The 22,406-nt window shown below is 38.9% G+C and overlaps 1 protein-coding gene across 11 annotated transcripts in view; it reads right to left on the reverse strand.

Moving 5' to 3' along the window:
* LOC100751616 (spermatogenesis associated 7) overlaps positions 1-22,406 on the reverse strand; it is a 31,125-nt gene that overhangs the window by 1,886 nt on the left and 6,833 nt on the right. For 9 of the 11 annotated variants that reach the window (XM_027419598.2, XM_027419594.2, XM_035445402.1 and 6 more), the window contains 7 exons: positions 19,640-19,687; positions 12,633-12,766; positions 5,464-5,936; positions 4,113-4,179; positions 2,594-2,709; positions 1,456-1,509; positions 393-470 (listed from right to left, as the gene is read on the reverse strand). In XM_027419598.2, the coding sequence (XP_027275399.1) occupies positions 393-470; positions 1,456-1,509; positions 2,594-2,709; positions 4,113-4,179; positions 5,464-5,936; positions 12,633-12,766; positions 19,640-19,687 (970 nt within the window). Of the gene's footprint in view, positions 1-392; positions 471-1,455; positions 1,510-2,593; positions 2,710-4,112; positions 4,180-5,463; positions 5,937-12,632; positions 12,767-14,739; positions 14,914-19,639; positions 19,688-22,406 lie in introns of all 11 variants that reach the window. The other 2 variants (XM_027419599.2, XM_035445401.1) reach the window with 2 other exon arrangements.

Consider the following 22,406-nt stretch of genomic DNA (forward strand, 5'->3'; position numbering starts at 1 on the left):
TATTGCTACTGTATTGGGTACATATACACACACACACACACACACACACACACACACACACACACACACACACACAAATGTAATAAAATTTTGAAAGTTTGCTTTGATTCCCATAAAAGTTTCTGATAGCAGAATTTTAGAGGCTTTCCAAAAAGTTAGCAAAAATTCATTATACAGTTTGATATAGCCAAGTTATAACAATATTTAAATGAAAAACTCTATTGTTTTCTAATTTACTATTTTTATACTTTATTACCAATTATAAAAACATAATCATAAAAAGCAACATAACTTTTTATATCTCTTAATAAGTAACTTTAAAAAATCCTGTGTGAAAAATAGTCAATGTACATCCCAATTCCCAAACACATTAAAAAAAAAAAATCTCTAACCTGTTGGAAAATAAACCAAGTTTCAATATTTCATCAGTCACATTTTCCATGAAATTCAGGTAGAGCAGCTCTTCTTCACTGCAGAGGAACACAGTGCATCAGAACCGTCACACAGCATGAGAGGTCAGGCAAGAACACCCCACTCCACCATTACAGGGACTGCTGCTACCCATGAGTATATTCTCAGGTTCCAAAAGGAAAGTAATAAAAGTGAGAAAATATCACCTGATGGGGTAAATTTTCTCTTAGTGGAACATTTATCAGGAGAAAGACAAAGAGGGTACCACCCAGGGAAGCAGGAGGGTAAGTAACACTTATCGAGTCTTGCTCAGCATCTTGTGTTCAAGTTGGGAAATTCACTGAGCAGAAAGATTGCTTTTTTTCTCAAAATCCTTATAAAAGAGGAAAGAATTTCTAATAGGCAAATTTATGGATGAAAAATACAGTAGTGATTTTTTAATTGGACACATTTCTTATTATACTACCTCATGTCTAAAATTTAGTACCCATTATAAGAAAGTTAGGATACTATTGCAATTGATTTTACTTAGTTGAAATGAATGGGAAATGGCAAGTAGCTATTCAGTAGATGAATAAACAAATACAGGGGACAGGGGGTTGTGTAAACTAGCATGTGTAAAAACCAATCCGCAGGAATTTGCTTAAGAACAAATCAATGAAATTATAAAATGGATTACTTTCCTGAACAATCTAACTTAAAAATGTAACATATCCATAGAAAGCAATGATGACAAGTCTGCAAAGAGGTGCAGTCACAAACCTCCCAAGAGGCCCCTGAGCTCCAAATCTTCTCCCATGGGTTGACTAGTTTAAATTATTAAAAATAAGCAAGAATATGACACACTAACTATTAGAAATTATTAGCAGATATTAGTAACTTCAGGACACATTCCCACTAAAGATGCCCAACAATTGGTCCATCAGCATGGATTAAAGGACTGATATGCTCCAAAGCTGGGTGTGGAATGATGAGTTCAAATCTTAATATGGTTTCCCTAATTCTGCTTCCCACTAAAGTAGAAAGAGGTCAAAAGGATCTTACTCAGGATAGATTTTACTGTCTGAAGAAAGTTGTGTGGAGAGCTCACAGAGTGTCCTAGAAAAAGAGAAAGGTAAAATATTTTAATGATAACAACAAGGTTGGCATACAAATATTACATGATGGATAGTCTACATTAGTAATGATATGCTTTGGAATTCCTAAGTGTTTTCCTACCTGTAACTTAATTCTGTGGGAGTATGCACCCATGTGTGTGCACATGTGCTAATACGTGTTGTTTGGGCAATGACTTTTAAGGATGGGGAGTTAGTACTCAACCTACTGTGGTCTTATAAATCAAGATCTCTCTAGTAAGGGCCTGAGGGGGAAGCTGGGCCCTGAAGGGTCCATGCACTCTCTTCCTGTCTGCTCCTTGGGAATACTCTTCTCCCTTCATCTCATACCTAGTCTCCTACACCAGAAATGTAGCTGATAGCCGAAATTTGCTGGTCCACATTTTTGCTAGTCACTAAGCATGGGGTGCAGTGTTTAAGAGCATCTCCCAACAGCAGGGCAGACCAAACACTGGCATGTGGGAATGTTCCACATCACAATTTTTTTGGCTTTTGAAAATTAATTATTGTGTATGTACCTGTGTGCATATATGCAGGCAAGTACCATGAGATCAGAGGAGAACTTTCAGTTCTCTCCTTCAAGTATCATAGGTGGTTCTGGGAACCAAATTGTTTATCAGGTTTGCATGGCAAGCACTTTCACTTGCTGAGCCAGCTTGTCGCCTACAAGTCACACAGCTCATCAAATGGTAAGGTTCTTCAGTATTATTGGTATCATAGGACCTGGTTAGTATCACTTCCTGAGGACTGGCCTTGAGACTAATCCATTCTAATAGAGGAGAGCTAGCAGCTACTACACACTAGCTTTCCTCCCCCTTTATTAGCAAAACTAACTTTTATTGAAGCACTTTTATAAAATTTCCTTAGTAAGACTAACAGTGCCACAGAATTGTATTACGCTAAAATATATTAGCAGATGTAATTAAAATAATACTTAAGGGTAAATGCGGTGTGTCTATTACATAGGAAAGCAAATGGAGGCAGGATTTCAATCTGCAACCAAGGCTGACCACAAACTTGTAGTGATCCTCTTGCTCAGTCCCCCAAGTATGTAAGGTGCCACTCACCTTTTGGAGGACTGCTGTAGAGCCCCATCTTTAATCTTGTCCCATCCTAAGGTTTGTCCTTCTAAGGGTAAAGGAGATATTTTGTCTTCAGCACCATTTATCATATAATTAGGTGCCTGGAAATGGAGCAAAAAGAATAAATTTTACTTTGTTTCAAAAGTATGTTCTTAAAGAAATAAAACCGCAAGCATTAATAAAAAGTAAATACATAAATGTACCTGATATATTAAAACAAAAACAGAATAGTCTACTGAAACATCACTTTACTCATGTTAATGAGAAACATTTCAAACAGCATCAGGAAATTATAAATAACAGACTAAGGAGGAGTCTGCATTTGTGACCCCAGCCCTGAAAGATGGAAGCATGAGGGTCACAGGTTCCCAAGTCACAGGTCACCTGGGAACCTGGGAAGAGAGACTCATTTCACCATGAGTAGTCCATAGCCAAACCTTTTAAATAATTAATTAATTAATTAATGGTTTTTTGAGACAGGGTTTCTCTGTGGCTTTGGAGGCTGTCCAGGAACTAGCTCTGTAGACCAGGCTGGTCTCGAACTCAGAGAGATCTGCTTGCCTCTCAGTCTCCCGAATGCTGGGATTAAAGGCGTGCGTCACCACCACCTGGCAAAATTTTATTTTATTTTATTTGAGACAAGGTCTCATTCATTATTTAGCTCTGACTGTTCTGGAACTTGCTGATGTAGGCCAGGCTGTCCTCAAATTCACTGCCTTCTAAGTGCTGGGATTAAAGGCGTGTGCCACCACACCTGGCTAGCCACACCACCTGAAAGTGCCCCATCTTGTCTGATCCCGGAAGCTAAGCAGAATTGGTCTGGTTAGTACTTGGATGGAAGATGTCACCCCCAGCACATACACATGTGTACACCCATATCAAACACCCCCTAAAACCTCAAAAACAAAAAGATAAGAACAAAAACCCATGAAAATGATACAAATTTGTAGCTTTTAAGTAAATTAGAGAAAAATTCATTAATTACATTATTAAAAGTCAAAAGCATACCTGTTTCAAACACCCATGTCACACATGAAAGCAGCTGTAGCTGCAATGGCATATGAACAATGTTAACTAACAGAATTCTTCCTATGTGTCACAAACCTGGCAATATTTTATGTGCATTAGCTTTACAAAGACATGTTATTTGTTTGTTTTCAAAAGGTCTCCTGTAGCTCAGGCTGGCCCTGAAATCCCTTTGTGCCTGAGGATGACCTTGAACTTCTGATCATCCTGCCTCTATCTTCTTCTTTCCGCCAGCCAGTGAACCACTTGGGTGCTAATAACCAATGACTCCCTAGATTTGGTAGGATCCATCTGGCCATTGAGAGAGCACATTTACACCTGCAAACAGGCAAACCTTTGAATGCTGACTACATCCTATTTAACAAGTATCTCCAAGGGGTTAATTACTCTTGATAGTCCAAACAGCTGTCTGCAATCTACCCAAGTCAAAGCACCTGTAACTCCAAAGGCAACAACATAAAGATCTCATGTGTAGTACCTGCTTTGTGTTCACTTCTGAGTCCTTTGAGTTCCTTGTCTCAGCTGTCCCAAACTCAGAATTAAAGCTACAACATTTACAAAGATATGTATGTTACTTCACTATAAACACAGAGACAAGCTTTACTATCAAGAAAAAGGAATTCATCTATTTACTTTTATAAAACTTATATATTATATATATTACATATATAATTATATATCTGGAAACAGGCATGTTTGGTTCACATATGCTTCCTTTTCCTTGCTTGCAAATAGTTAAATTTCAGTTGAATATACAATGGACTAAGAGAAATGAGACTCTCCTTACAACATTATAAAGTTATAATACTTCATTTCTTCATTTCTTTCTTTTTTTACAGATTAAACTTGTCCTTTGACAATTTCAGATAAATACATACATAGTCCCTTCCTTTATCTGGTAGTTCCTTCTATTTACTCTCCCCACCCATCCTCTCCTAGCTCCTTCCCACCTGTCATTGCCCCTCCTTCCTGGAAGGCCCTTTCTCACATTCATGAAAACTATGGAAGGTGCCCCCAATTTGTGTGTCACCCTTGCACAGGAGCCATGCCAGTCTTCAGTCTCTTTTCAGTGTTAGTGTCTGTGTTGTCAAATCCAGCAATGACTTCTTCATTTCTCCTCCCATTGATAATTTCTATTACAGATCCAACTCCTTTTTTAAAATTAAATATATGGAGATTCATTTGCTATCATTGCATCTCTTAACTATACTCATAAAACCAGTCTTACAGGGTTTGATTTCGGAATAAATAAAATCTAGTACGAAATACATTACAATCACTTGGCAAAGTTACTGAATATCAAGAACCACCCACTACAGGAGAAGGAAATCAAATCAAGGCAAATCATGACTTTCAGCTGTTCTCTCAACTGTCTAAGTCATGTCTGCAGCTGTTACTATACAGGGTGTGAACATGTGCTAGGAAGAGAGACGAGAATTGGGTAAATGTCTATTTTCCCTTCTGGGCCTCAGTGTTTTACCACTGTTAACATGAATACATATTTACATCCATGCTGCCTGACAATGTATCCTAACACTTTTTTGAAAACAATGTTTAAGAACACACAGAAGTTGGAGAACGATGTTTACAACAATAACATAGGGTGTTCATTTATAGTAACTTAACAAATCTAACAGTGATTTTTTTCTACAATTACTGTGCTACTTCTAAAGATGCACTGGCAAGTCCTACCAATTCATTCCAATGAGAAGGCCCTGCCAGATCTCAAGGCTGGCCTATAAAGTGCACAACAAAGCAAGAAATACTGCTTATTAATCACTTCCCCGACTTGCTGGCCTTGCTCTCAGCTGTGCACTCGCCATACAAACCTGCTCAATTCAGTCTGGGTTTCGGCTTCCATCCGCTGCCCTGGGAAATCCTTCCTTCTTTTGGCAGGTGTGTAGTATCGATACTGTGATAGGAAGGACTTTGCCTCTGTCTTTAAAGTGCGTGGAGTGAATGGCAACTGCTTGTTAGAAAAGAGGTCAGAGTGCTTTTCCAAAAGATCTCCACTGGGTGTCTTGGAAATAACTAGCTGGAATCGGTGGGCACCTGGGAAGGCACTCCTAGGCTTCCCGTCACAGCCATGTCCAGGGCACGGGCTCCTGGTTGCAGATCCTGTACAAACCATGCTGGATGGAGAGGTGCTGAGATGCTTCTGGGTGCCATTCATGAGCATTTTATTCGATTCAGGCTGACTTAGATGTAGTCCATTTGAAGAGGGAACAAATGACTTCGAAAATGATGGATATCTTGTTATTTCTTCAATTAACACATCCTGGCCTTGTGGTTCCCCTGAGGGCTAAGAACATATGATTTGATGGTAAGCAGTTACACTGTAAATTCCTGTCACCGGGGAATATCGGATTAACTTATACATGGATCTTGCCTACAACTTCTGTGTGGTAGTACAATCATTACTTTGTTTCCCCCAGGGCTGGGGCTGTACCCAGGGCCTTGAGCTGCTCAGCAAGTATTCTACCAAGGAGCTACATTCCCAGTCCTGCCCTTATTTTCTAGAAGAAAGGGAGGATTAGGGCCACAGATTCAAGCTGACTCTGGGCCTCTGCTCTTTATTATTCCATATATTATCTATTTTAAAAGTTCATCTAGGGGCTGGAGAGATGGCTCAGGGGTTAAGAGCACTGACTGTTCTTCCAGGGGTTCTGAGTTCAATTCCCAGCAACCACATGGTGGCTCACAACCATCTGTGACGTGATCAGGTGCCCTCTTCTGGCACGCACTGTATACATGATAAATAAATAAATAAATGAATAAATAAATAAATCTTTAAAAAAAAAAGTTCATCTAGCTGGGTGTTGGTGGTGCACGCCTTTAATCCCAGCATTCAGGAGGCAGAGGCAGGCGGATCTCTGAGTTCGAGGCCAGCCTGGTTTCCAGAGCGAGTGCCAGGATAGGCTCCAAAGCTACACAGACAAACCCTGTCTTGAAAAACCAAAAAAAAAAAAAAAAAAGTTCATCTGAAGAACTACTTAATTTTAGATTTTGTTTATAGCACAAGGAATCTGAAATTGATTTCAATTCCTTTCTTGATAATGTACAGGTCAGCTAACTTACAAACTGATGTATCTAAGGAAGGAAACTACGTAACTACTTCCTAAAAGGTCCAGACACATAATTTCCCTCCCCAAATAAAAGACAAAATAAGTTATTGTGAATGAGTATTCTGCATTAAATTGTGAGTCCTTAGCTTATTACTTCAGTACATTAGCTTTAAAAAATGCTCCCAAACTGTACATTACAGCTGATGTACAAAGAACGTGGCTCTTTGAAAAGACACTTCTGAATCTTACAGGGCTATTAATTAATAACAATTAGAGTTATTTATACCCAGAGGAATGGTGTAATCTAAGCCTAGAGTAAGGAGAAATGCATAATGTATTAGATTGCCTGAGAAGTCTTATCTGTATGATGTTTTACTAAAATGAAATGCCAAAGAGAACCTTTAAGTACAGAAATACAGAGCTGGGGGGCCAGTGAGATGGCTAAGTAGATAAAGGTGATAGATGCCAAGTCTAAAACCCAAGTTTGATCCCTGGATCTCGATGGAAGAGGAAACCAATTCCCACAAGTTTTCTCACACAGAGGCATGCCATGCATGCACGCATGCACGCACGCACGCGCGCACACACGTACTCATGCACATAGGCATACATAATTAGTAAATGTAAAAAAAAATTGTCTAGCATACACAAGGTTCTGTGTTTAATCCCCAACACAGGAAAAAAAAATAAGAAAAAAGAAATAGTCATCTGATATGGGCTGGCAAATTATTTTTTAGTTAATAAAAAGCATGAAACTTATCTATATTTTTTCTTTGTTTTTCCAGAACAGAGTTTCTCAATATATTTTCATATGTCAAACACTACCTTGTAGTCTATTGCCCCTTGGAAATCAACAGTATGGAATTAATTGTACTACTGATCTGCTTTTCAAGATTATATAATTGTTTCCTTCAGTTCTCTAAATACTGCAAAGCCTAAATAATATTTGCACTGAATATGGGTAACACTTTGATAAGCCACCCCAAATGGAAAAGCAGTCCATTGGAAAGTTCTGGAACAAGCAGTCTGGTGGTGTTCTGCCCTCTTGCTCTGCTGTCATCATGCTGACATGTGAGGTGCTTTGCTATAAACTGTTTCTGTGATTTGGATTTATGCCAAGTTCATGTCAAGGACACTTCCCCAATTTACAACCACCGGGCAAGTGAGATAGCGATCTCTTTTAGGGATAACAGCAGAAGAAACGGTGGACAAGATCTTAACTGCAGCAGCTAGAAGGGGAGCCTTTGGAAGGGCCTGAAAGGTGACCTCCTGTGAAGGAGAGCAGCGGGAAAGCCTGGGCACTGAAGACACAAGGTTCTGAAATAGCAGCTCACATGTCTGCAGAAAGTGCTAAGACACTAAGAGGCTGAAGCCAGCATCAGTCATTGTAACTATCTTTTCAGTGAAAATATTTTACAGTTATCTTAAGTATCTGTTAGCCATAAAATCTAGCCAATTATTGAAATATACTACCCAAGCTAGTAATTTAAGGTAACTTGATGTTTCTAAAGTATTAGTCATTAAAAAGTATTAAAAAATGTAGGTAAACTAAAAATTATTATTACTTCTAAATGGAACCAAAAAATGTATAAAAAAGCATAAATGAACTACCATGTAGGCAAGCAAGTTATAGAATTACAGATATCAAAGAGAAAGTAAATAGACATATTAAAATAATGTTTGTTTTATTTTACTTTATTATAAATGATTCATAAAGTACATGTTGAAATTTAAAAATTTCAACAAACTCTTACTCAAAATTGTTACTTTATATTCAAAATGTTAGAAATTATTTTAAAAAATCACTGGACAATTTTAATAATCATAAAAATACGGGGACTGACAAATGACCCAGAAGTTAAGAACATTTGTTATTCTTTGGCTCCTAGGACCTACACGTTAGCTCAAAACCTCCTGTAACTCAAAAGGGAATCTGATGTCTTTTTTTGGCCTCTGAGGGCACATGGCATGCATGTGGTTGTATGACATACAGGCAGGCACTCACACATACATATACAATGAAATAAATATTAAAAAAAAGAAATCTACCTGTGAGTACAGCATGGATGGATGGAGAGATTAAGAGGTGGTATTATGGTTTAGGGCGGAACAGATCTACTCTAAGGGAAGCAGCCCTCCTGGTCTTTGTCTTTAGAACAGCGCAGGGCTCTCACCCAATCTGCTGCCCTCACCCCATGACTCCCAGATCTTTCTCCTGAAAGAGATGCTTCTATGCAACTGACTCCTGGATATATTCATATTCCCAAGGCACTGCAAACTGAACATGCCAAAGAAGTAAACTGTCTCTTATCACTTCTGCCTTTCTTTTCATATCATCAAACCAGATGCCAAGTCCTAGCAATTTAACTTTCTAAATAATAAGCCCCTGGTACGTGTATTCCTGGCAATCTTTATAATGCCCTGGATCAGCTCTTAAGCTTTCTTTCCCAGATTACTGCAGCCAGTGGATTGTTTATAAAGGGTATGATGTCACTGTTTAGCTAAAAACTTCTCAAGGAGAGAAATAAATAGTCCAGAGTCACCAGAATGGCTCTAATGCCAGTCCTTGTCAATGTCTACTGATAAGCCATGCGTTCATTTGTACTGACAATATTAAGAGTTAAAGGACAATATCTGGTGCTTGGTAAGTTGGTAAGCAGCAAGGAAGCTGTCCTGCCAAGTAGGCTTGCCTGCCTTTCATTTCCTCTTTTCTTTCCTTTCTTTCCCACCTTCCCATCTTCCTTTTCTTTTCTTTCTCTTTAAACCATACCATAGATGCTTGAGAGCATGGGCTACTCTCAATGGCTACTCTCCAACTGCATAACTTGCCCATCTGGAGCCCATCTGGCACTCAATACTGACTACAGGCCTTGGGAAACCTTACTCCCCACACAAGTTTGCAGCAGAAATTTTATATCATTTAGAACTCTGCAAAACTTAAGCTAAAATATATTACTAACTCAGATTCCCTCATATATAAATTACAGGCATGTGCTACAATGCCTGGTGATACCATGACTGTGGTTTAAAGATATATGCTGAAATGTTAATGGGTAAAAATATAGAATCTCACTGAAGGGACCAGCTCCCCTTTCGGCAGTCATAGCAGCAGAACACGTGCTTGTTTGACCTTGTCTTAGTCACTAGAAAGTCAGATGCCTGCCTCGTGACAAGGAACCAATCAGAAGTTAGCTGGTGGCGCTATGCTTTATGACCCTGGGTGTACTTTACGGACAAGCACACAGCAATGACGCAGAGCATAGCAACCACCCTGGGAGGGCCTATGGGCCATAACAACCAGTTGGCCAATCAACACAGGGCAATCCCTCCAAGCCTGGAGGCACACCAATCCTGAGCTTGTGCGTACCCCTAGACACTCCCCTTACGCTACCCTACAAGATCTCTTGGGAGGCCCTAGGTCCTGTCTTTTGCTAGCCATCCACCATGGTGGGTGGGTGGAAGACCCGAGCTAACATGGGGTTAGCTCGTTAAATTATAATAAAGCCTCATGCAGTTTGCAGCAAGCTCTTGAATCAGCCTGGTGATTGGGGTGACCGTGGCCTGGGACCCCGGATACCTGAGTTTTCCGGAGGTCTAACATCACAATCAGAGCAAAACACTGTAAGCGGGGGTGATGGCTGGTGTTAGAGAAGGAAGACTGGAATGAGCTGATACCACGCATTGGTATCATGTGGGTTCCCTCCAGTACTGAAGTATGCAAGGGATAGTTTTAGTATTGAATTCCATGAAAATAAAAAATAGCTGTTCAGAAAAATGAAATTATGAAATTTGCAGATCAGTGCATCTATCATCCATCCCTCTGCAGAGAAGCTTATTCCTTCAAGAGATGGCAATTAACCCAGAGACCCACAACTGGGCAATGTTCGGGGAGTGAGAGCACTCGGCTCTAAATGAATGTTTGTCAGACACCTCCCCACAAGGCTCAGGGGTTACATGGAAAGGAGGTGGGAAGATGGTAAGATCTGTAGGCAGGGATGATGCCAAAGAGATAGCGTTTTCAGACACAATAGGGGTGACACACTTATGACCTCAGAGAGACTGTGATAGCACACACAAGACTGGCATAGGTTCAAATCAGACAGAATCCCAGCATGGAGAGGGGGAAGCAGATAAACTCCCACCCCTAACTAAGAAAGCATTTGAAACTGACACCTGCTATGGAAAGGGAAAAATCTGTTTTCAGGAGTGGCACTGAGTATATCACCACACTCCAGGGCAGGCACCAGGCCTCCCAGTTGGCCAACACAAAATGGACTTTTGTTTGCTTGTTTTGACTTTCATTTTGTTGTTCTTTATTCTTTTTGAAAGACAGAGAGAAAGACCATGAAATTGGGTGGGTAAGGAAGAGGTAAGGGAAGGGGAAAGTATATGATCAAAATGTAGGAAAATTTTTAAATAAAAAAATTTACCATCCATAAAAAAATAAGAATCCTCCAACTTCTATAAACTAGAATAAAGAAAAAGAAGAAACAGTGCTCTGTGGGTTCACTGAAGCTAGCACAACTAGACAGAAAGAAAAATGTACGCTAGTAACAACAATGTTCAGATGTTAAAATCCTAAACAAAGTTTACTACTGAATCCAGTGTGGGGGACCAAAGTATTTCTGCTATGGAATATTTTGAGATTCAGCCTTGGGTCTCACTAAACATGGAACACCGGAATGCTCCGGCCTCACCATTGTATTGTTAATGCCAGTAAGGCTACTATTGTTTAACATGGCCTCAGGGTAATATGCCTCTTATTTGCATCTGTATGTGCCTAAGCATCTGAATAGCCCTCACCTGGGCAGAGGAGCCAGAGGTGTGTGAATAACTTGTGAGGATGGAAGGTTAGGAGTTAGGTGAGGCCAGTGACCAGAGGAGAGAGGAGAACAAAGAGGGATGGTTTCCTCGTGGTCATGGCAGGACGGTTAAGAAACACCAGAAAAGATGGCTAATAAAGAAATGACTCTAGTTCCACCACATGGAACTGAGAGCTCTCTGAAGATGACAAGCTGCCTGTGTTTGATCTTTATCGCCGTTGGCTTGCTGGGAGCTTCCAGGTCCACACACCCCAACTCAGGCCGAACCTCATGGCTGTCATGGGTTAAAGCTGAGACAAGCCGGGTCACGACAATCCAGCAACATAGAAAACCTTAATGCTTTAACCACAGCACAGGGGAAGTAGAGGCAGGTGGATCTCTGTAAGTTTGATGCTAGTCAGGTCTACAGAGCAACTTCCAGGACAAGAGCTGCACAGAAAGACCCTGTCTCAAAACAAGACAAACCAAAAACCAAAAACCAAACAAACAAAAGCACAGAGAGACCCTGTCTCAAAACAAGACAAACAAAAACCAAAAACCAAACAAACAAAATGAAAGGAAGGAAGAAAACTTTAATACATCACAGCTCAGGTCTGTTTATATTAATGCCACAAGTCATTCATATGTTAACAGATGAAACAGAAAATCACATCATCATTGCCAAGAAATGCAAAAAGAACACTGGATAAAATTACACATTGAGATCAAAACATATTGTATCAAAATGTTTTTAATAAAAAAATAATCTATTCATGGGAGAGACTCTGAAAACTGCAATCACTTCTCATCAAACTAAGAACAGACCACTTCTTCCAATAAATATTAAAGAGAGTCAAAAAATAAACCATAGTCCAGGTCAGTCAACTACAGCTGCAGGCCAGATATGAAACATATTCCTTTCTAGCTAGTGGAGCTTGCATGGAACACAAATAGGAACTTAGTGGCAGGCAGTTGTGAGGAGGTATGGCCTGAAAAGCATATAGTAGAGCCACTTGACATTTGCTGCTCAAAGTTGCTGGCCCAAACCTACTGAAAATGGTCCCAAGTCAGGCTGCAGCACCGACATGCCTTAGAGACATCTGCTTTTAAAGAGCAGAAGAACAGCCTTACCTTCTGTAAGGAATTAAAAAGGGGCTTGGAATTCATCTTAGAATTGTTCTGCATTATGGATTTATTTAATTTATATTCCTTTTCACATCGTGCCAATTCCTTTTTCAGTTTCTCTCTTCGTTGTTGGTCCGCATCTATGGAAGGAAACACACCTTCTAAAACAGCAACTAGACACAGAAACTAACTTTTTGGTCTTGCCAGACTAATAAAATCAAGAATTTCTCCCTTCCAAGGCCCCTTTCTTTGCACACATCTCATCACATAGGCCCGCCAGGATGTTCTGCAAGTTGTGATGATCTTGCCTGAAGATTTTCACTCCAGTATGGGATTTGAGGCCAACAGCACCAAGCACGGCGGGCACAGCCTTCTTGCTAAGCATGTTTATACTATTACATGTAGGTAAAATCCATGTTTTTCTGTATAAAGAGATTCTAACTAATGTGTAATTTATAGAAACTTGAAATAGAGACAGGAAAAACACTTGAACCAGGAGTTCAAGGCCATCTGGAGAGCAACAGCTCATCTCAAGAACAAGCAAAACAACAACAAAGTCATGCTAATATTTTAAAAACATCTGCAGTCAGGCAACTGACTTCAGTTTCTTGCAACTGCTATTCATTAGAAAATGCTGGTAGAGAGGTAGTTTCATACGTCAGTGTTCTTTTAAGTCAGCTACTGACTAGCAAGTTAATCAAAAATTTATCCCTGGACAAACATTGAAATAGTAAAATGAAAGCTGGCCACATTCCAGAATTTAACAGACTATTTATAATATTACATGTATTTTTACAGAAAATTAAACCAGCAAGGCCAGTGTGGTGGCACATACCTGTTATTCCAGAGCTTGAAAATAGAAAGAATTACTTTGAGTTTGAGGCCAACCTAGATTGCACAGTGAATATCAGGTTAGCTAGGACTATATTCCAAGATCCTGTCTCCAAAGACCAAATGATGCATGTGGGTGTAGGGTAGGGAGTAGAGCAGGGTGACAAGAAGGCTTAGATGACTCAGTCAATAAAGATGCCTGCCCCCAGGCCGGAAAACCTGTGTGCAATCCTTGAGACCCACGTGGCAGAGAGAATACACTCTCAAAAGTTGTCCTCTGATCTCTACATGTACACTATGGCACCTGATTGTACACATGTGTGTGCAGACAGACTAACACACACACACACACACACACACACACACACACACACACACACACACACACACACACACACACCAGGGCTTAAAAAATAAAAAAAATTTAAAGAGAAAAATGAAATTAAAAGGATATGTTTGATCAAAATTGTAAGCTGGGGCTGGAGAGATGGTTCAGCAGTTAAGAGCACTGGCTGCTCGTTCAGAGGAGCTGGGCTCAATTCCCAACACCCATATAGCAGCTCACAACTGTCTAACTCCAGAATCCAAAGCCCTTTCCTGGACTCTTTGGGCACTGCACACATGTGGTGTGCAGAAAAACACCCATACAGATAAAAATAAAGGTTAAAAAAATTGTAAAGCCTATCTAATGTTATACACACACACACACACACACACATATATATATATACATACACATACATACATACATAGCATTACTGAAATAACTATATTCCAATTTGGATACTGTAAAGATCAAAATGATCAACTCAGCATTCAGCCATATCAGAAAAATGTAAAGCATGAAAACATGGATGGTTCAAATCCAGGGATATATTGTTTTATTTCATAAACCTTATTTCTGAGTTATCCAGATCAATTATGATGATTATAAACTTGATATTATAAGGAGTAATAATGGCTACTAGTTAGCACTTTGGAGATTACAATCTTTTTTATTTTAGCCATTGTACTTCTCTTTATAAGGCAAAAACAACTAATTTATACCTTAAATGATTTAAGGCAATATAATATTTATCCCGAGTAAATGAGCATTAAGTTGAAATTTCAAAACAAAATATGGAAATAAGACTTTACTGACTATTCTGTCAAATTTCAAAATTTCATCTCTATCTTGGAACTCATTTCTGAACTCCAGACTCATATTCTAACTGCCTTCTCAAGACACAACTGTATTTGTTTATCATTTTAAATTAATTAATCTATGTATTGGGGAACATACATGTCATGATATGCACGCAGAAGCTAGAGACCAACTTGTAGGAATCACTTCTCTTCTTCCACCATGTGGGTTCTGGTGATCAAACTCAGGCTGTCAGATTGGGTGGCAAGTGCATTTACCTGCCACGCCATCTTTCTGGCCCCAAGTGGATTCCTAATAGGTACTCATTTTGACCTTAAAATGATGAAGATTGAAGTCCTGATTAATTTCCTCCCCTAAATATTTTCCTACAAATGATAATACTTGGTTTTTTAAGGAACAGCCAGAAAAATAACTAGGAAGTATATGTCAACAACAAAGTTTATTTTTTAAACAATTTAAAAATATGAATTTGGCTGAATCTATAGTATGGAACCTCTATGTATGATGGGCCGACTGTAATTTTAAATTTACCATCTGTATTTTACTAGTTTTTCTGTCTTAGAAAAAGACCAGCCTAATTGTCAAGTTCTATTGTATCAGTCACCCGTCTTTACTTTTGGTTAATATATTCCTTACTACCCTGACAAGGTAGTTATTGTAAGACAAACATGTATCTGTAAGATTACTTGGTAAATTTATAGCTTTAGTGATCAAATTTTTGATCAAGATTATATATAAGGTATATGGCAATATTTTGATGTCTGCAAACTTTATGAAAGGATGACTTAATTGAGACAACTATCAACCCACATAGTTACTCATTTTTTCCTACTTTGTTTTTTTGCAACAAAAACACTTAAGTTCTCTTAGAACATCATGCCATACAATATAGTATTGGTAACGATGCTTCATTTTCCCAACTGAAAGTGCTACCCTTTGCCCAACATCTCTCCATTTCCAACTTCATTCTACTTTCTCCTGACTGGACCACCTGTAGTCCTTGACAACTTGGTGTCTATATGTAGGAGAGATGATGCAGCATTTGTCTTTGTGTTTCTGGTTATCTGCGTGGTGAAGGTCCTCCATATTCATTCCTGCTCCAGACTATGTTTCCTTTTTCTTATATTTTTGGTTGTGAGCCTAGCCTTTAACGGCTGAGCTATTCCTCCAGCCCTATGTTTCCTTTTTCTAAGGCTGACACACAGTCTGTTATCCCACACACATGCACACACGTTCATTATTCACTTCTCTGCTGGGGGCATCGGGACTGTCTCTGTATCTTGGGATTGTGAATAATGCAACAAAACAGGGATATGCATGTGTGACAGGTTGGTTTCATTCCCTCTGAATATATAGCCACAAGTGGGACTGCTGAAACATACAGCAGTTTTATTACTAATTTTTAAAAACTCATACATCAACTTTTTACACGCTACTACGCCAATATACATTCTTACTAGTAGTTGTGCATGGATCCCTTTTCTTCCACATCTTCATCAACACTTGTTATAATCTCTTTCTTTTCATATGTATAGTTGTGTAGTATGGTGGTTAGTAATAAAAAGAACCCCAAAGGGACTGACACCATTAGGAGGTGTTGCCTTGATGGAGAAAGAGTGTCACTGTGAGGGTGGGCCTTGTGGTCCTTTTTGCTTAAGCTTCTCTCAGTGTGATTGTCAGTTGACTTCCTGCTGCCTTCTGATAAAGATGTAGCACTCTTAGCTCAAGTACCTCATCCAATTATAGGCCACCATGCTCCTCCATCATCATGGACTGAACCCTGGAAACTGTAAGCGAGTCACCCCAACTAAATATTTTCCTTATTAAAAGAATTGCCATGGCTCTGTGTGTGTGTGTGTGTGTGTGTGTGTGTGTGTGTGTGTGTGTGTGTAAAGGACAACATTGGGAGCAGGTTCTCTCCCTCCAACTTCCAATTTTTTCCAAATCCCATTTCCAGGGATTGGATGAACTAAGGCTTGCCAGGCTGACAAGCTCCAGCTCCCTAAATGAATATATTCTAATAGTTCTTTATGGTTGAGTCTTTATTTTGCATATTGTTAATTGTTTCTGTGTAATTGCTTTGTCTAGGCCTTCTAATACTATGTGGGAAGAATTGGTACCCTTGCCCTGTGTCATATGTTAGAAGAAGTTACCTCCTCATTATGTTGTCACTATGGAATTTTCATATATAACTTTTATTGTGCTGAGGTTTTTTTTATTAAGGGGTGTGCTGGCTAGTATTTTGTCACCTTGATACAAGCTAGGATCATTTGGGAAGAGGGAACCTCAACTGAGAAAATGCCCTCACCAGACTGGCATGTGGGCAAGCATATGGGACATTTTCTTGATTAATGTAGGAGGGCCCAACTTACTGTGGATGGTGCCAACCTTATGTACATAGTCTTGAGTTGGGTAAGAAAGCAAGCTGAACAGGCCATCAGGAGCAAACCCAGTAAGCAGCATTCCTCCATAGCTTCTGCCTTAGTTCCTACCTCCAGGTTCCTGTCTGAAGTTCCTGTCCTGACTTCCCTCAGTGATGGAGTGAGACCTGAAAGTTGTAAGCTGAAATAAACCCTTTCCTCCCCAAGTTGCTTTTGGTCATGGTGTTTATTGCAGCAATAAAACCCTAAGACTGAGAGTATTTAAAAATCATGAATGGATGAATTTTATCAAATGTTTCTTCTGTATCACTGGAGCTATTCATGTGGTTCTTCCCTTTTACCTTGTTAATGTAGTCCAACACACCGACTGATGTGTATGTTGAACCATCTTGGCACAATCCATTTGGTGGTGGTGTAAGTGCTACTGAGCTCAGTTTCCAAGTGTTTTAATAAGGATCTTTCTTCTATATTCATCACAACATGACCCATAGTTTTCATGTATTGTTTTTGTCTAAATTTGGCACTAGTGTGGTGCTGGTCTCATAAAGTGAGTTTGGATATGAAATGTTCCCACTTGTTCTGAAGTTCTAGGATTGGCTGGTTTCCATCCTTCTCTGGATATCTGGCAGAGTTTGCATAGGAACTCATTTGTTTGGGCTCCTCTTTACTGAGGGCTTTTTAAACTTCCCCCTATGGTCTATTCAGGATTTCCACTCTTGGTTCAGTTTTGCTAGGTTGCACCCTTCTTGAATTTTATCTATTTCCTCTAGTGAACTCCATTTGTTGTGTGGAACTGCTCACAGTAGTCCATGGTCGATTCTTTTTATTTCTGAGGCCTCCGTTGGAATGGCTCTTCTTTCATTTCCGATTTTGAGTCTTCATTCTTTTTTTTCAGTTTGGCTAAGAGTCTGTCAATTTTGTATTTTCAGGAAACCAGTTTCTGTTCTGTTGATTTTCTGTATCTCTTTCCTAATATTTATTATTTCCTTTCTTCTGCTAACTGGGGGCTGCTTTTCCAATTTGTTTTCTTTTTCCTTTTTTAATGCTGTGCTGACATGAGGTCTCATATATGTGAGATAAGTGCTGTACCAGTAAGCTACAGCCTCAATTATTTTTCAATATGCTAAAATTTACATTTAAGTTGTTTGAGAGTCTTTTTCTTCTGAAATGTAGGCATTTGCACTTTAGTATTGACTGCTATGTCAAGTTTCAGTATTTCTGTTTTCATTTTAGACAAGCTGTTTTTTTTTAAGTTAGGGGTTTTGTTTTTGTTTTCATTTGCAGACTGTGTCACTATGAACATGTAATCCTCACGTGTCATCTCCCAGGTGACTGGCGTGCACCACCACACCACATCTGATCTAAAGTTCATTTGATTTCTTCTTGGATTCAAAGTTACTTAGTGCCCCAATTTGTGAATTTTATACTTTCTGTTTTTACTTTTTATTTTAATTAAATTGTGGTTAGAAAGATGGCTGGAATGATTTTTTCCTGAAGATTAATTTGTGACTTGATAAAGCCCTAGAATGTTCTATGTGCTCTTAGGGAAATGTGTATCAAATGGGTGGAAAACTTGGCATCCTTATTAGGTTCATTTCATCAGCTATTTTATCTAACTCAGCTACTTCTCTACTGATTTTGTTTGGGCGTTCTTGCTGTTACTGAAAGTGGAGTATGGAATCTACTATCACTGTATTGCTATCAGTTTCTAGATTTAGATTTTTCTGTCAATATTCATTTTATATATCTCAGGAGCTCTAATATCTACGTCTAATATCTAGACCTTCCTATTGTACCCTTTAATGACCATCTTCTCTCTATACAGACTTTCTGACTCAAAGTCTATTTTGGTCAACACAATGGTATCTCCACTGTTGGTTTCTTTTGGTTATCATTCCTCTGTACTATTGTTTCCCTTTATCCTTTCATTCAGTGTGTCCTTATATCTAAACCAAGACTCCTATAAACAGCACACAACCTTTACCCTTTTCTTTTCTCTTTAGATTAAACCAGCCACTGCATACCTTTGGATCTGGAAGTTTAATCTGTTTACATTTAAAACACATTTATAAGTTGGAACTTATAAAATAACAAAATGGTGATTTTGTTATTGTTTCCTATATTCTTAGGAACTGTTTTATTTCTTCTATTATTTGGTGTGTGTGTGTGTGTGTGTGTGTGTGTGTGTGTTTGGATTATTTTTGTAAAGAAGGAGAACATGAGCACTTTTAAATCCCCAAACAAACAAAAATAAACCAACCAACCAAACTAAGCCCAAATTCCCATGTGTTGTATCTGGAAAAACTGAAGGCCTTGCATGTGACTGGTGGAATGTAAAATAATGCAGATGTTAGAGAAAACCCCATACCAGTTCCAACAATGCACAAAGAATTACTAGGTGTTCCAAAACCTTCACTTCTGGGTATACACTCAAAATATCTGTATGGCCACACCGCCAGCATCGTCAGAATGTAGACATGCGGTTCCCAGAGGCACACATGTGGCTGAGGGTAGCTGGATGACAACCATGACTCTCCTAAACACACATGTACTTAATGCCACTGAAGTTAACTTAGACATAGTTAGAATGTTAGATCTCAAGCTATGTGTGCTTCATCATCTTTCGATAGGGGTATTATGTTAAAAAAATTACTTACATTTGATGCTGGTACTCACACTTACTGGAATTGAGCAGTCCACTGTGGCTGAAAGAGAAAAAAATTACTAATACTTTTGATATTCATAAATAATAAGAAATATCAAATGTATAAGTGACAAAAATCTCTGTAGACTTGAAGTTCTTTGCTTTTTTATTGTATTTCTGGGGATTAAAAACAAAATAACAGCTAAAAAATACTATGTGGGGTTAACAGCTCACTAGATAATGTGGAAGAAAATACTGGTGAATTTGAAAACATAGCAAGGTAAACCATTGGGAAAATATATAAGGAAGACTGAGAAGGGCATGAACAGAACGTGGATGGCCTTAATGTCATGCCTTCATGACACACAGCAACACACCTGAATGGAGTCTTCAAGCAAACTGGAGAGAAGAGAGCAAAACGGTGCATGTATGCTACCTATTTCAACACTTACTGCAGTGAGACAGAACACAAAGCAGGGTGGTGTGGACAGAGAGGTAGACAGGAAGGTAAGCAGATCAAAAAAATTAAATCTCCAGGGCTGGAGAGATGGCTCAGAGGTTAAGAGCACTGACTGATCTTCCAGAGGTCCTGAGTTCAATTCCCAGCAACCACATGGTGGCTCACAACCATCTGTTATGAGATCTGGTTCCCTCTTCTGGTGTGCAGATATATATAAGAGCAGAATGTTGTATACATAATAAATAAATAAAATCTTTTTAAAAAAATTAAATCTCCAGACAGACTTATGCATCTGGTCAAATGATGCCAAGGCATTTCAATAGGGAAAGAATAACCTCTTCAGCAACTAATGCCAGAAATTTTATATATGAGTAGGTAAAAACCAATAACCTTTTTGTTATACTATATGAAAACTCAAAATGGGCCACAGACTTAAATGGAAGCACTAAAAATAGAAAGCTTCTAGAAGAGAACAAATTTAGAAAACCCAAAGATTAGAAAATGATTTCTTAAACATGTTACTAAAAACACAAATTCTAAAATATATGAAAATTGAACTCAATTTTACATGATTTTAACGCCATGCCATGTTATTTTCCTCAATTATTTAAACATAACCTAAACATTTAAACTTCAGTTTATGAAACTACACAGTGAGATCCCATGCCACAAAAAGGTAAGTAAGCATTAGGTAAAGTTAGTAAGAAAAAAAAACCTAGTGAAGTTAAAATAAAGTTCATATTAAGCTTGCTAATATTCAAAGAAGAGACACTACTCTATCCTGGCAGCAGCGAGTGCTGCTGAGGACGCAGCAGTATAGGGAGCCCAAGCTAAGTCACTCTGGGAAGGATTCCATCACAGAGCTCAAGGGACACAGAAAACAAAGGTACTCATGTGAAATAGAAATCTACGCTCACAACTGTATGTGAACTCTAACAGTAATTTAATCTCCCATAGCTCAGAGTGAGCCAAAACAACACAAATACTCACCAAGTCATGAATCAATCAATTAATCGTTAGTCAATCATTAAATGGAATACTTAAAAAACTTTTGTTTTGGTTATTTTGAAGCAGGGTCCCTCTATATAGTCCTAACTGTCCTAGAATTCACTATGTACACCAGGCTGGTCTAGAACTCAGAGAGATCTGCCTCCCTCTGACTCCCGAGTGTTGGGATTAAAGGCATGCAACCCAGGGTTCTAAGAATCCTGGTGCTGGGGAAGCAGGTGGCTGCTCAGGGCTTGATGGCCAGCCAGCCTACCCTAAGGGGTGAGCTTAAAGACAGGGAAAGACTGCTTTAAAAATAAGGAAGAATGACATCTGAGGATATCCTCTGGCCTCTACACACACACACACACACACACACACACACACACACACACACACACACACACACACACACACACACACCTCACACCCCCAAACTAAGAAAGAAATATTGATAAACACAACACGGATGCCTCAAAGCACGGTGCACACTGAAAGAAGCAAGTATAATAGTAATAATAATAATAATAATAATAATAATAATAATAAATAAAAAATATGTATTATTCTATTAACATGAAATTCTATAACAGACAAAACTATAGGAAAAGCAAGTAGATCAGTAGCTTCAGGGACTTGAGGGGAAAGGACTGATGCAGAGATAAAAGGGGGAGGTTTTTGGGATTGTTGAAATGTCCCATACTGGGATCAGCACACTGTTATTGTGGGGCAGAGGGTAAATGCTCCATCTTTGCCAAGTGACACAGCTGGCCACAACTCATTGAAAAGGCTGCCATAGGCAGTATGAAAAGAATGAACATGACTGTGCTATGGACAGTAAATTCAAATCTCATACTATTTTCAAATGCTACAAAATACCATCCTTTTTTTTTCCCAAGCAACAATTTGAAATATATACACCAATCTCTGTTCATAAACTGGAAAAGAGAAAGTGACAGGAAGACCAAAATACATGCATAGTTAAATGATCTCTGGTTTATTGTGAATATGGTAGTGGATACACACACACACATACACTCACTCACTCACACACACACACTTCCAAAGTATTTCTTTGTATACTTGTAAGTAGTGCATTTTATCCTATGTAAGTTATCTCTTGTTGGTCAGTGGTGGCACACGCCTTTAATCCTAGCACCCAGGAGGCAGGGCAGGCAGATCTCTGTGAGTTCAAGACCAGCCTGATCTACAAATCAAGTTCCAGGACAGCCAGAGCTGTTATATAGAGAAACCCTTTCTCTTTCAAAAAACAAAACAACAACAAAAAAAGAGTATTTTTGTTGTTGTTGTTGTTTTTTGTTTGTTTGTTTGT

Source organism: Cricetulus griseus, chromosome 5, assembly GCF_003668045.3.
Source record: "Cricetulus griseus strain 17A/GY chromosome 5, alternate assembly CriGri-PICRH-1.0, whole genome shotgun sequence".
NCBI classification, from domain to species: Eukaryota; Metazoa; Chordata; class Mammalia; order Rodentia; family Cricetidae; genus Cricetulus; species Cricetulus griseus.